Consider the following 12,624-nt stretch of genomic DNA (forward strand, 5'->3'; position numbering starts at 1 on the left):
TTTACTGGGCCATGAAGGTTGGCTTTACTGGGCCATGAAGGTTGGCTTTACTGGGCCATGAAGGTTGGCTTTACTGGGCCATGAAGATTGGCTTTACTGGGCCTCTTTACTGGCTGCTCTCATGGGCTGTTGATTTTCGAAGGGATACAAACGCGCAATGTTTTTTTCTTCTAATTCGTACCTTTCCGGAATGCCGTTAATAGAACAATCCGGCCTTCCGGCTTACTGTGAGCAGTCGGGGTAGTCCGGCCACCGTGTCTATTGTCAAACGATTGGCTTTAAATATGTCAATCAAACTCTGGTATGCGCGTAAGACCTACACCCACAGACAGCTAAACCAATCACCAATCATCTTTTCCGGATCCACGTGTCAAACCAAAACCAAACCAAGATCATCTGAATCTGCGCTTTGTCCCGCGGTCTCACAGGGAACGCTTCAGAAGTTTGTGGACGACCTGTTCACCGTGATCCTGAGCACCAGCCGGCCTGTCCCGCTCGCCGTCAAGTACTTCTTTGACCTGCTGGATGACCAGGCGGCCCACCACGGCATCACAGACCCAGAGACCATCCACATCTGGAAGACCAACAGGTACACACCACACCTGAGACCATCCACATCTGGTAGACCAACAGGTACACACCACACCTGAGACCATCCACATCTGGAAGACCAACAGGTACACACCACACCTGAGACCATCCACATCTGGAAGACCAACAGGTACACACCACACCTGAGACCATCCACATCTGGTAGACCAACAGGTACACACCACACCTGAGACCATCCACATCTGGAAGACCAACAGGGACCACCTTTACTGACCCGGGACTCTGCGGGCTCTGCATTTCACCAAACATTTCAATACATCACATGTTAACCACTTTCCTTCCTGCCTCCCTCTTTCCCTCCAGCCTACCGCTGCGTTTCTGGATCAACATAGTGAAGAACCCCCAGTTCATCTTTGATGTGCAGGCCTCGGACCACGTGGATGCGGTGCTCTCTGTCATCGCACAGACCTTCATGGACTCCTGCACCGTCGCTGAACACAAGCTGGGCCGGGTGAGCTGGAGCTGAACCCCCTGGGGCTTGGGTTCACCCCTGGGGCTGAATCCTAGTTGTGCTGTAAGCCGTGTGCTTATTCTCACTGTGTTCCCTCTCCTGTGTCTCCTCTTGGGCCTCCGTCCACACCACCAGGATTCACCCATCAACAAGCTGCTGTATGCCAGAGACATTCCCCGTTACAAGCAGATGGTAGAAAGGTTTGTCAGTTTGCGAATACTTATTTTGGGGCGTGGGGGGGGGGTATTGCATGAAGCTACATTAGTATTTGTGTCATCCCAGTCCAAAGTACAGCAGTGTTCAACGGCTGCCTGGTTTGTTCCCGCACCGCAGGTACTACGCCGACATCAGGCAGACCATCTCCGCCAGCGACCAGGAGATGAACTCTGCTCTGGCCGAACTGTCCAGGGTGAGCAGAACTGTCTTTACATAAGGGTCTCTACTTAAGAAAAACGCATAGAAATGATGAACATGATGAAGTCTATAATGAAATGGGTCTCATGCTCATGTGGTTCCCCACCTCACAGAATTACTCGGGAGAGTTGAATTACCTTGTAGCCCTCCATGAGCTGTACAAGTACATCAACAAGTACTACGACCAGGTGGGTGTGTGTGTGTGTGTGTCCCCTAAAACACTTCCTTTTCCCTGTTGGTGGAGGTTGTGCTCCTCTGACCTGTGTTGACGTCCACCTCAGATCATCACGGCCCTGGAGGAAGACCCCACAGCCCAGAAGATGCAGCTGGGCTACCGGCTGCAGCAGATCGCTGCGGCGGTTGAAAACAAGGTGACAGACCTGTGAGCCGTTGGGCTGAGCTGCAGCCCCTCCAGGATCTGGACCTGGACCTCCATCCACCACCGGCTCAGGAGCGTGCATCTGCAGGGGCCGAGAGCCCGAGAGGGAGGAGAGATACACCGACAGACAGACTTTCTTGGATGGGACTGTTGGACCGGCACTAAGGACTCTGATACTCTCATACTAGCCCCGCCCCCATATTCTCTCACGTGTGTGTGTGTGTGTGTGTGTGTGTGTGTGTGTGTGTGTGTGTGTGTGTGTGTGTGTGTGTGTGTGTGTGTGTGTGTGTGTGTGTGTGTGTGTGTGTGTGTGTGTGTGTGTGTGTGTGTGTGTGTGTGTGTGTGTGTGTGTGTGTCTCCTCTGTTCAGTGATGGTCATACATCTCTTTTGAATTAAGAACTACTCTTTCTTTTATTTGTAACAAACATTTTGTGCTTATTTGTGTAGGATGGAAAAAAATCATTCCCTCTCCTTTCGCATTGCATTAGTGTATTGGCCTGTGTGTTAATGGTTTCCGATGTCCGCTTGATGTGTGTAGATGCAGTAACACACACCTTCCCCTTTTTAATCAGCCTGTGATGTCATGATGCCTTCATGGGAAACCAATGAAGGCATGACATTTGTCCAGTTGTAACACCGTATATTTTGGAGATGTTATGGTGGGTTGATTTCCACCACGAAAGTAAACTTGGCCATATTATTTAAGTGTATTGTCCATTACTGTTTATACAAGGTTAAACAAATTCGAGAACAGAATTTTATTATTTAAAAAGGCCAGTTTCTGTAGGTGAACACGAGCTCCTTTACATCTACGAGGAGTTCAATGTGTTATTGCCGCTCTACCTCAACCCATGGGCTAAGGCACCTCAGTAGAAGTGGTTGTATTTTTCTTTTTTTACCTCATCCACATTTATCATTTCTATAGCCATACCAGTCCTCCTAAAATAACACAGGCTGGTATAAACATCGCCAAATGCTGGAAAATCACACAAACAACCGTTGTAAATTTTTCATTAATTTCTTTTTTTAACAATGTGCCCCTTTAACAGATGTCTTTGAACCCCTGGTCCTTTGGCTAGCGTGTGTTTGGTTCTCAACCCCTTGTGTGAGGGTCCTGGAGTGGGACTCTGCCCTTGTTACCTTAAAGGTAAACATCACTGGAGAGGATCTTAGAGGGGAAGTCAATGTTTCATTAAGGTGTTTTTATTGTGTAACTGTTTTTATTTGAGTCTTTTAATTTTGTAAAAACATTTTCACATTCCTTTTTTTCACAATTTTAAAGAAGAAAATGTTCTAAATGCTGTACTGCTTACGCTGTGTCCATTTCAAAACATTCTGAAGTTCCTCGCTTTGTTTGAAACGTCTCCCTGAAGATTGCCAAACTCTTGCTTTATGTGCTGGAGTGTGTCTTGTATTTTAATTTATTTTTTCTGTGATTACGCGGAGACAACACTGCTGTTACGCATGTTATAGCCCCGTTTAATGGTACTATGTTCATCTCACAAAGCATCCGTTTGAAATCACTTTCTTATTTGAAATTGTGATCAATTGCTGACAACATGAGAGAACATCCACTGTTCCGTGCCAACAGAAGTCTAACACATGTGGAGCTGATGCCTGCCAAACCTCCTGTATGCCTGATTATACCTTCTGTATGCCTGCTCATACCTCCTGTATGTCTGCCTGATGTCAAAAGCTGTGATGCACTCTTGACATTTTAGTGACCAAATAGAGATTGGCTTAATCTCTGTCCATCTAATTCATGTCAAAGACCCCTGATTGGGAAAAAGGTAAAAATTTGTAAAATGATATAAATTTATAATGAGCCTCTCGTGTTGCGTATGCATCTCCAAATGCTCTATAGGTGTCTCAGCCCAAGAATGTCTGAATGTTACCAATAGGTTATCACTACAGTAGGCCTATCTAACAAACATCAACTAATTTTGTAGAAATGTTTTTTGCTGTCATATAGTTCTGAAGCCTAAAACTTTTGAGGCAGGCCATCTGAGGGAAGATTCTAACTGTTGTTAGACTGTATAAATTCAGCTATGTAGAGCAGGCTCTGCAAAGAGCAGTTTAAAGGAGTTTTCTTACCTTATGTTAATATCATTGTACATAATGGTTTAATAATGTTACTGTAGTGATATATCATGTTTAATAAAAGCGAAATTTGTCGAAGGCGATGTAATAAAGTATTCATGAAACAAAATGTTTCAATTGGGGTTTTGTGGAGAATGTGCGTTTTGGTCGGCTTCGGTTAGGGTCGGGAACTTGGGTGTCGATGAGATGTGTTCAGGGCTACATTGACGCACGGAACGGAAACTACTAGGCATCTACAATGATGGTATCCGGTAGGGAAATCACAATTTGATTGCCAAAATGGAGTAAGCACTGTCATCCTCCAGTGGACTGTACTCGTTTAGAGATCTGAACGTGCTGTCGCCATAGGAGCACTTTGAGAAGATCTGTGTTTGGTGTTGGAGGATTCCTGCTAGCACGTTAGCTGCCTAGCTCAGGTAGAACTTACCTCCATTTCTACAGCTACCTAGCATAGCCTCAGCTACCTAGCATAGCCTCCGCTACCTAGCATAGCCTCCGCTACCCAGTTTAGCCTCAGCTACCTAGCTTAGCCTCCGCTACCTAGCTTAGCCTCCGCTACCTCCTAGCATAGCCTCTGCTACCTCCTAGCATAGCCTCCGCTACCCAGCTAAGCCTCAGCTACTCCCACTACCTCTCCATCAGCTCGGAAACAGGTGCTAAAGGTGAACTACTAAGATGTACTTGTTTTTAGCCCCAGTGGATCTTTAGTATCGTCCTATATTATACTACTATACTTCTACCCTTGGGAGTAGAGACATACCGTTACTAATGCAGTAGATGTGCTTGAATGTGTCGTGTTGGGTAATGACATTTAACTCAAGGAAGCATAAGTGGTCAGTTCATATTTTAATGTTCCGCTCTAAGGCAGAGGTAAGCCTTATACCTGTATAAAAGTAACTTTCATTCGATATAAATGCATTACTATATTCAGTGTTAGCTGGTTTCTGGTTTGAGCTGTCATTACCGTTAAGTAATGATGTGTTGTTTCTGTATGCCACAGCCCAGCATGGATCCCTTGGAGCCATCAGGCCCTGATGCCGGCGCTCAGGAGGTCAATCCAGTCTACCTCCAGCAGCTCCGGGAGCTGGACATCCCCGAGGAGGCCGCCAAGCAGGTGAGAGCACCCCGGTAAAGGGATTCAGATCCTAGTCTCCCTAATGCCGGGCCATGGACATAATATAGTGTAATTGGACCATCTACATAAAATGTTCCAAAACGGGAATAATAAATTAATAATAATACATGTTTCAATTCACTTTTGGAGATATGGAGTAAATTACTTTATTTGAATGTTTTTTTTGGGAAAGATGCATCCTGAATGCCTTACAATCTTAAGAAATGGGCAGGAACCTTCGACAGTAGCATTTTATTACAAAGTATTGGTGTTTACATCTGCAAAGATTTGCCATGCAAAAACGCATGTAAAACTGAAGCAAAGTGTTTATTTACCAGGCCAGGCGATTGTAATCCCAGCGGGCCAGTGGCTTCTTCCCATACCTGTTGTTCTCATTGCGCTGTAGATGGGTTTAACTTGAATCTGTTTTCTTCTTCCTAGGCCCTCCTGCACACCAGAAACGTGTCTGCCGAGGAGGCAGCCATGTACTACTTCAACAAGCTGGAGAACGAGGTGCCCTTACCATAGCCTTAGTCCCCGCAGGTTCACCATGTGACACGGGTAACACTGGGCCGGGTCCGACCGCTGCTGAGCCCTTCTCCTCCCCTCTTGTGTCTGTTTGGTCTCCCAGGAGGAGGGCGATGATGACCTCGCCTTCAAGATGGTGTTCGTAGTGAACATGGACCTCGCCATGGGCGTGGGAAAGGTCAGTCCTGCTGGATGCTGAGCGGGAGCTTACTGTAGTGGAAGGCTCTGTGATTCATGGCCAAACCAACACAGAAGGGCTCACTTTTATTTATTTTCCTTTGGTTTCGATGTTGCTTGTGTATCTATTATAGGGTTGGTCAGAGTAGACCCCATACTTGCGGATACCAAATTCAAATTGAACTTTTCTATATCTCTATATGCATCATGACAGCAGGGAGTAGGGGTTGCAGTTGTTTCTTTGTGTGGTGTTCCTCAGGTAGCGGCCCAGGTGGGCCATGCAGCCGTTGGTCTGTATCAGGCTCTGCAAGGCAAGAACAGCTGGAGAGAGATGGCATGGAAATGGGACCATAGTGGGTAAGAATGATGTGTTACTGTTAGAAATCTGAAAGATATAGATAGATATTTATTTACTGATTTAATTATATATATTTTTTTTTTATTGGATATGTGTCAATGTTTGCTCTTCAGTCTTTTAAAATGGATTTAGGGCATGGCGATTTGGCCCAGCCAAATCATAAAAATGCCAATTAATCGATTAAATAGAAAAAATCTCCAAGCCCTATGTGGATTTCTTTGGGCTCATTGTTGTTTTTCAGAAATGTCCAATTGATTAAGTTTGTCCTCATTGTTTATCCCAGGGCCAAGAAAGTGGTGGTCCAAGGCACCAACATGGCTCACTTGTTGGAGCTGCAAGCCCTGGCCATGAGCCTCAGCCTGCCTACTTACCTGGTGCAGGATGCAGGGCTTACCCAGGTGAGTGACCACTGCAACTTTTAGGCCGCGTCCAAAAACGCATGGAAAATATATTGGCAAAGTTTAACCACTTGCGTCATAAATGGTTCCAGGATTTGTGTTATCCGTTGGTCAGATTTGGAAAAATGACATTGGTCCAGGCTCCTACACTTAACACAATTAACTTGACAGAAGTCATAAAAATGTGTCCTAAATAAAGAGAATACATACTACATAATACATTATTTCCAAGGCCGTTAAACTTTTTATGTTTTGGGCAGGTGGAGTCCGGATCACGCACTGTCCTGGCCATAATGGGCGAGGATGAGATGGTCAATAATGTTACTGGGAGTTTGAAACTGCTCTAAGGAATTGGCTACCCTCTGTGGAACAGCATAGCTATATGCAGTGCTACATCTGCGACCAACAGAGGGCAGCAATCACAAGAAGAAGGGTATGTTTCGCAGACGGCGCTGGTCAACAAGACATTTCCCAACACCAGACCACCCAAAACGCAACCATTTTTGTGTTAGCTGCTTGCTCGAGCCACAATATGTAAACGTTTAGAAGGCACATAGAAATTAATTGGGCCCCCTACAAAAAAGCAATGATAACACCACAGGAAGTTGTTACTTTTCCTGTCACAATGTATCATTGTCACATGGTGGCCCCAGAGCCATCTTTAGATAACATTATATGCTAATGCATATAATCTAGGAAATGCCTCAGATGAGTTCAACCACTGCAGCCTAAAGAAGGGTGACGATATAATGTGGAAGTAAGATTGTTTGCATTGGAACTTTGCATGCTCTGGCACACAATTGTCGATTATCGAAGGGTTACAGAAAGAAAAGTCTTATGTGTTAATATAATCCACACCATCTTGTCTAGTGTTGCAGCTGATGAAAGCTCATTCAAGCTTCATGAAATAAATGCTAGAATAAGGGTATGACTTATTAACCCCACAAAGAGGGTAATTTTTGATGTTTAAAATGTATATGGTATGCAATGGTTTGCCCAAAGATTTGTGCCCCATAGAAATGGTCACGTTGTTTAAAATGCTGTGTTTCTGTTTACATATCTGTTACCGCCATATATTGTATATGTGATGTGCTGTCCTTGATGTTCTGTACAGTAGCTGGGCCCACATTTAATTTTGTCTGGTATAGTTGATTTACTTTCCTATATTTGCAGGACCACATATAGGCCTACAAAAAAAAAAAAAAAGCTAGAAAATGGTCGTCCTGCATTGGATGGTTTATTATCGTGGATAATGGTTTACAATTGTTTGTCCGCATTGCTTCAGACTCGAGCAAACAAGATGCAGAATGTGTTGTCACTTGAGTGATTAACAGAGTACATGTATTGCTCCATAATGGCATGGAAAAACGTTTGTCTGTTCTGTCTGGCAACAAAGGGAAACGATATTTAGTGTTGGACGGGGTTAAACCGATTTGACATTAAACATGGCACTCATGCATGCGGAAAAAGACGCTTTGAAAACTTAAATGTTCCTCCTCGTATGTAGGCTCCACACTAAAACATTGACTACCCTGTGTAATAGCAACCTATTATTTAAGTTTTTTTTTGCAGAAGACTGACTATTAAATACAGCAATTAAAACATTTAAACTGAGTGATTTGTTTTCCAAATCCAACATTAACCAGTTAATGGTTATGGTTAGTTGATTTCAGGAGATTAAGGAACGGTGTGGAATGATGAGGTAGACCTTATATGACTAGGTACGAGGTAGGACTTATATGACTAGGTATTATAAGACGAAGTAGGCCTTATGGTGTGTCCCTGAATTCTCGGGACGCCAGCCTTCCGAAGTTCGAAAATCTCCCAGCTTTCTTGCAACATTTCTCGGAGGCACGCCCCTTTTTGTCTTCATCCCTCGGAATTCTGAGTAGACCGAGAGCAGCGATGACACTCAACAAAAATTGCTGCGACTGTGAAGATATGTATTTTCTTTGTATTTGTACCACGTTGGTCATTTTAATGTGCAGTACAATGTAAAGTTGTGTTTGTTTTCGGGCTGGTTTGCTAAAGAGGCTAACGTAGCAAACAATAAACAACTACTAGCCAATTTCATGACACAATCACAAAGACGAACGGGAATGCTATAAATGCTCCGAGACCGGAAATGACGTTGCAACTCGGAAGACTGGCGTCCGAGGATCCAGGAAACCACCATTATACGACTAGGAACGAGGTAGGCCTTATATGAATAGGTAGACCTTATACGACTAGGTAGGCCTTAAATTACTATGTAGACCTTAAACGACGATGTAGGCCTTTTATTTCTGAAGCTACGCTGCGACCACGCACCCATTGTAATGGTTAGGAGAGACGGCCATGATCGATCGCTTTGAATCATGCGACCCTTCCAGAACCTGCTTGACCATAAACCACTGCTATATCTAAATGCAAGCTGCTCCAGACCTGGGAAGGTGTGTAGAAGAGACCCCATGACATCTCTTGTCTCTGGGGGCTCTAGTAAACCTACGTTTAGGGCCTACAAGCCTGTTCATTTTATTATATTTAAGTGATCACAATCCATACGGTATTTTTTTTTATGAACCCTTATCAGACGTAATCTAGCAAATGTACAATGCGGCTATTTTCTTCGTCCGAACACCGCAACAAATGACGTTGACCACCTCAGCCATTCACAATCCGGCTCCCAGGTCCCGTGACCTGACAAGAATCCAATCACGCTTTAAGCAAATATATGACGTTAACGTGATCAAAAATATTAATATAAAAAAGCTAGCAACATTTGAACACCTCGAAACTACAGCTATTCTTCATAGCCTAATAAAGTTATAGTTGACACTTCTGCTTCCCAACGCGAATTTGTTCATTAATATCCTCGAATACAAAGATTTGGGAAGGAGTGAGTAAACGAGGAGGGACCTTCGTGAAAAGATGTAACCTACTGGTCATTTCCCCTGCCCCATCCCTTACCAGACCATACAGGAGCGTCCCCTCCTACTATATACTCCCTTCATTCTACTGGCCGTGTCCCTGGAACCGGGCCCCAGAGACCCCGTGTAGCTGACGTCTGCCACTACAGAATCTTCCATATAGATAATACAACCTCAAATCAAACAAAAACATTATTCCACTACTGAGATAAAATTAGTTCCAGGGTAATTGCATTTAATAACGACATTCCCAAAATGTGAAACAAATCCATGTACAACTACTTCCGAACGCATCCACAGTTGTACTGTTCTCCTCCTCCAAATGGCTCAATCACACGTACTGCGAAGGACACGAAGCTCCGCTTCATATGGCACCCGCGCCTCTGTGCGTACTAGACTACCAACACATGCAGTTGTCTAGCGGACCAATGACGTTCCTTACTTTTTATTTGACTTATTACCAACACACCTCTGACCAATGGGATGCGAGGGGTATGATATCCGCGCAACGCCCACCCACCAAAGAAGCCCCTGCTTGGTCACCGGGAAACCCCGTGGCTTGGTTGTGTGTCAGTTTGGTTGGACCCGCGGTCGATGCCGGTGAGGAGGGGGATGGGCGCCGACGCAAACGTAAGGACCCGAGAAAGAGTCAGAGCCCAGAACACATAGAGCAGCATATACCCTTAATAATACCGACTGTATATATACCAAACACTAACATAAATGGATCAGGCAACCGGGACCTATAACAGACACTCAATGGATTAACTGTACCTGACCGGGACAGGGGATTTAACTTTATGGCCATGCGTGGAAGACATTGAGAAGTTTGTTTCCTACCCCTGGAGAGGGAGCTACTTTTAAAGGCAAGGGATATAGGAGACACCGAGGTCGAGCCACGGGCCTGCTGGGCTGGAGCATTGATGTTGGAATACCCGAAGGCTCCTCTGGCTGTTGATTCGATTAACGTGTTTGCACTGGTGGGCATGTCTCTTTAGGTGAGTGCTTTACTCTGTTACTATATGTTTATACCACTTATATGTCATCTTTAACATATATACAAGATACCATCCCTGTTGTAAAGTAAACCAGCTAAACACTAGCTAGCTAGGTGACTTAATGTACGTTCTTTAGCCAGTACCCTGGGCTCGTCCTTCCTATGTTGGTTAATAATGTTCCTGTAGGACACCAGGCTGCAGTGGCTCTCTGAATTGATCTTCAATTGGTTTCTGATCAGCTCCTCGTGTGATGTTTCCCAGTCCTTGTTGCTCCAGCCATGAACTAGCTCAATACTCCTAATTGTTTCCATGTCGGCTCCTATTCCTCCTAAGCTTATAACGCTATTATGCAACTGTTTTCTGGAGTTTCATTGAAGAAGTTAATCAATTGAAGGTAATATTCCCACATTATTTCTTCGGATATACACACAAGGAATGACCCTGTCTAACGTCATTCTGCCTACTCTATTTAAGTGTTTGTCTCGGTGCTGTTCATGTAACTCAACGTTACAGCTGTTTTTTTTTTTTTTGGGGGGGGGGGGGGGGCGGGGGTTGATCAACTATAGCATGCCCAACGTATACATTTTGACTATTTAATATGAGTGCATGATATGAGGCTCATATCATATGATGGTTATCTTTTGACAATAAATGGAGTCGACATGAACTTCTGTGATTAGCTAGTAGCATAAGGCCAGGTAACAATCCGCTGGATCAGAGGGTTTCGAATGGATGTTGTTCACTATTGGGTTAGTAAAGAGCAGCCTTATCCCTCCCCCCCCCCCCCAGCCCCACAACATGTTAGCAGACGTGGGGTAGTAAAGAGCAGGCTTATTCGGCTCAATCCATACAACATGCTAGCAGACTTATGTTAGAACAGCCCAGCCCTATTCAGCTCAATCAACACAACATGATAGCAGACATGGGGCTAACTTTTTGGATGTTTCCATGTAATTGTAACACGATGAAGGCGGTTTCACAACACGTCATTGTACGACTTGGTTAGTGGACTGATGCGTTTATTCATAACTTGCATACAAAATAGAAAATACAATTGTTTTACATAGAATATTTGCACCGTGTAAGTGAGGCTACTGTTTACAACCAGATCCACCTGGCAGTGGCGACACACTGGACTTCTCCTGGCGAGGAGAGCGAATGAAACGCTGTGTTTTAGTGTGGGATCAATAAGAGCAGATCTCCTGAGTAGTGACTTGCTGTTCTCCACCTCCCAACCCCCACCTCTGGCGCTCAACATCAGTGTTTGGTTCTTCCTTTTTTAGCCTCCATCTTTTATTTGAACGTGTGAATAACTGACATTGTTTCTCGAGAATATCCCGATGCAAACACGTTAAGAGCACAGCAATACACCACTTTACTGTATTTTGTTATTTATGCATGTAGCAAAACGCAGAAGAGGTATTTCCTGTTTCGTGTAAGACGTTTAAATTCATTGCTTCATCTTTAAAACGTGTTCGTGTTTTGGAATCTTCTCTCGTCCGCATGTTAGTGGTGGAATTCACCCACACCTTAACCGCACTAATGGCCGCCTGCGCTGTGTTCGCATTGCTGAGCTCAGACCCAGCGTCCTCCGCCCGGGACGAGGAGGGAGACGTGTTGTTCTCTGCCTGGCTGACTGTGCGACGACCTCCACACGACGGACGCTTTCTGTCCGACTTATGTCTGACGTGTCAAGTGTTATTTTCCAGCGAGCTCGAACCCCACACATTCAGGAAGCTGGTCACATTTCGTCGACCGTTTTCTTAGTTGGAAAATGTAATACGTTTGTGTTTATTGTAGACACAAGTTTGATACGTGTTCATTGTCGCTTATGGGTGTACATGAATCGTCTAAACATGCTCAACAGTAATATCAGCGCGTTTTCGTTTCTTCTGCGTTTCTGTAGTTTCGACCTGCTGTGAGAAAGAAGTCCGTCGGTACGAAAGGTGGATCCCCTGGATTCTGCATGTAGCCATATGCGATTAAGCCAGTATGTTTTTCATTGGTTAGAACCCACATTCTTCGAATATGTTTTACATCTTTTAATAGCCTCTGTTCACTGCAGCCTGCCAACTTGGCCAACAGAACCCCCCCCCCCCCCCCCCCCCCCCAGTTCCCCAACCCCCCTGCCTGACCCCTCTTGTTATCTAGAACAAACGCTGGGCTCTTTACCAGAGACAAAGAC

General features: G+C 44.7%; 3 protein-coding genes across 9 annotated transcripts in view; all 3 read left to right on the forward strand.

Moving 5' to 3' along the window:
• plxnb1b (plexin b1b) overlaps nt 1-4,066 on the forward strand; it is a 68,297-nt gene extending 64,231 nt beyond the window's left edge. For all 5 annotated transcript variants that reach the window (XM_060068664.1, XM_060068665.1, XM_060068663.1 and 2 more), the window contains 6 exons: nt 429-589; nt 916-1,063; nt 1,199-1,263; nt 1,397-1,472; nt 1,591-1,665; nt 1,759-4,066. In XM_060068664.1, the coding sequence (XP_059924647.1) occupies nt 429-589; nt 916-1,063; nt 1,199-1,263; nt 1,397-1,472; nt 1,591-1,665; nt 1,759-1,863 (630 nt within the window). In that variant the 3' untranslated portion in view covers nt 1,864-4,066. The remainder of the gene's footprint in view (nt 1-428; nt 590-915; nt 1,064-1,198; nt 1,264-1,396; nt 1,473-1,590; nt 1,666-1,758) is intronic.
• A 111-nt stretch (nt 4,067-4,177) lies between these two features.
• si:dkey-19e4.5 (UBA_like_SF and PTH2 domain-containing protein) lies at nt 4,178-7,777 on the forward strand. Of its 2 annotated transcripts, none has more exons than XM_060068679.1 (7): nt 4,178-4,373; nt 4,958-5,071; nt 5,513-5,584; nt 5,703-5,777; nt 6,036-6,133; nt 6,418-6,532; nt 6,793-7,777. In XM_060068679.1, exons 2-7 carry the CDS (start codon nt 4,964-4,966, stop codon nt 6,877-6,879), a joined length of 555 nt encoding a protein of 184 aa, XP_059924662.1. In that variant the 5' UTR covers nt 4,178-4,373; nt 4,958-4,963; the 3' UTR covers nt 6,880-7,777. The 2 variants fall into 2 exon arrangements, with proteins under 2 accessions (XP_059924662.1, XP_059924663.1); XM_060068680.1 differs by having other exon boundaries at nt 4,182-4,619.
• A 518-nt stretch (nt 7,778-8,295) lies between these two features.
• Nucleotides 8,296-12,624, forward strand: part of setd5 (SET domain containing 5) — a 66,719-nt gene continuing 62,390 nt past the window's right edge. For both annotated transcript variants that reach the window (XM_060068670.1, XM_060068668.1), the window contains exon 1: nt 8,296-10,439. The gene's annotated coding sequence lies outside the window, so the exon portion shown is untranslated. The remainder of the gene's footprint in view (nt 10,440-12,624) is intronic.

The sequence above is a fragment of the Gadus macrocephalus genome, chromosome 13, assembly GCF_031168955.1.
Source record: "Gadus macrocephalus chromosome 13, ASM3116895v1".
Lineage (NCBI taxonomy): Eukaryota > Metazoa > Chordata > Actinopteri > Gadiformes > Gadidae > Gadus > Gadus macrocephalus.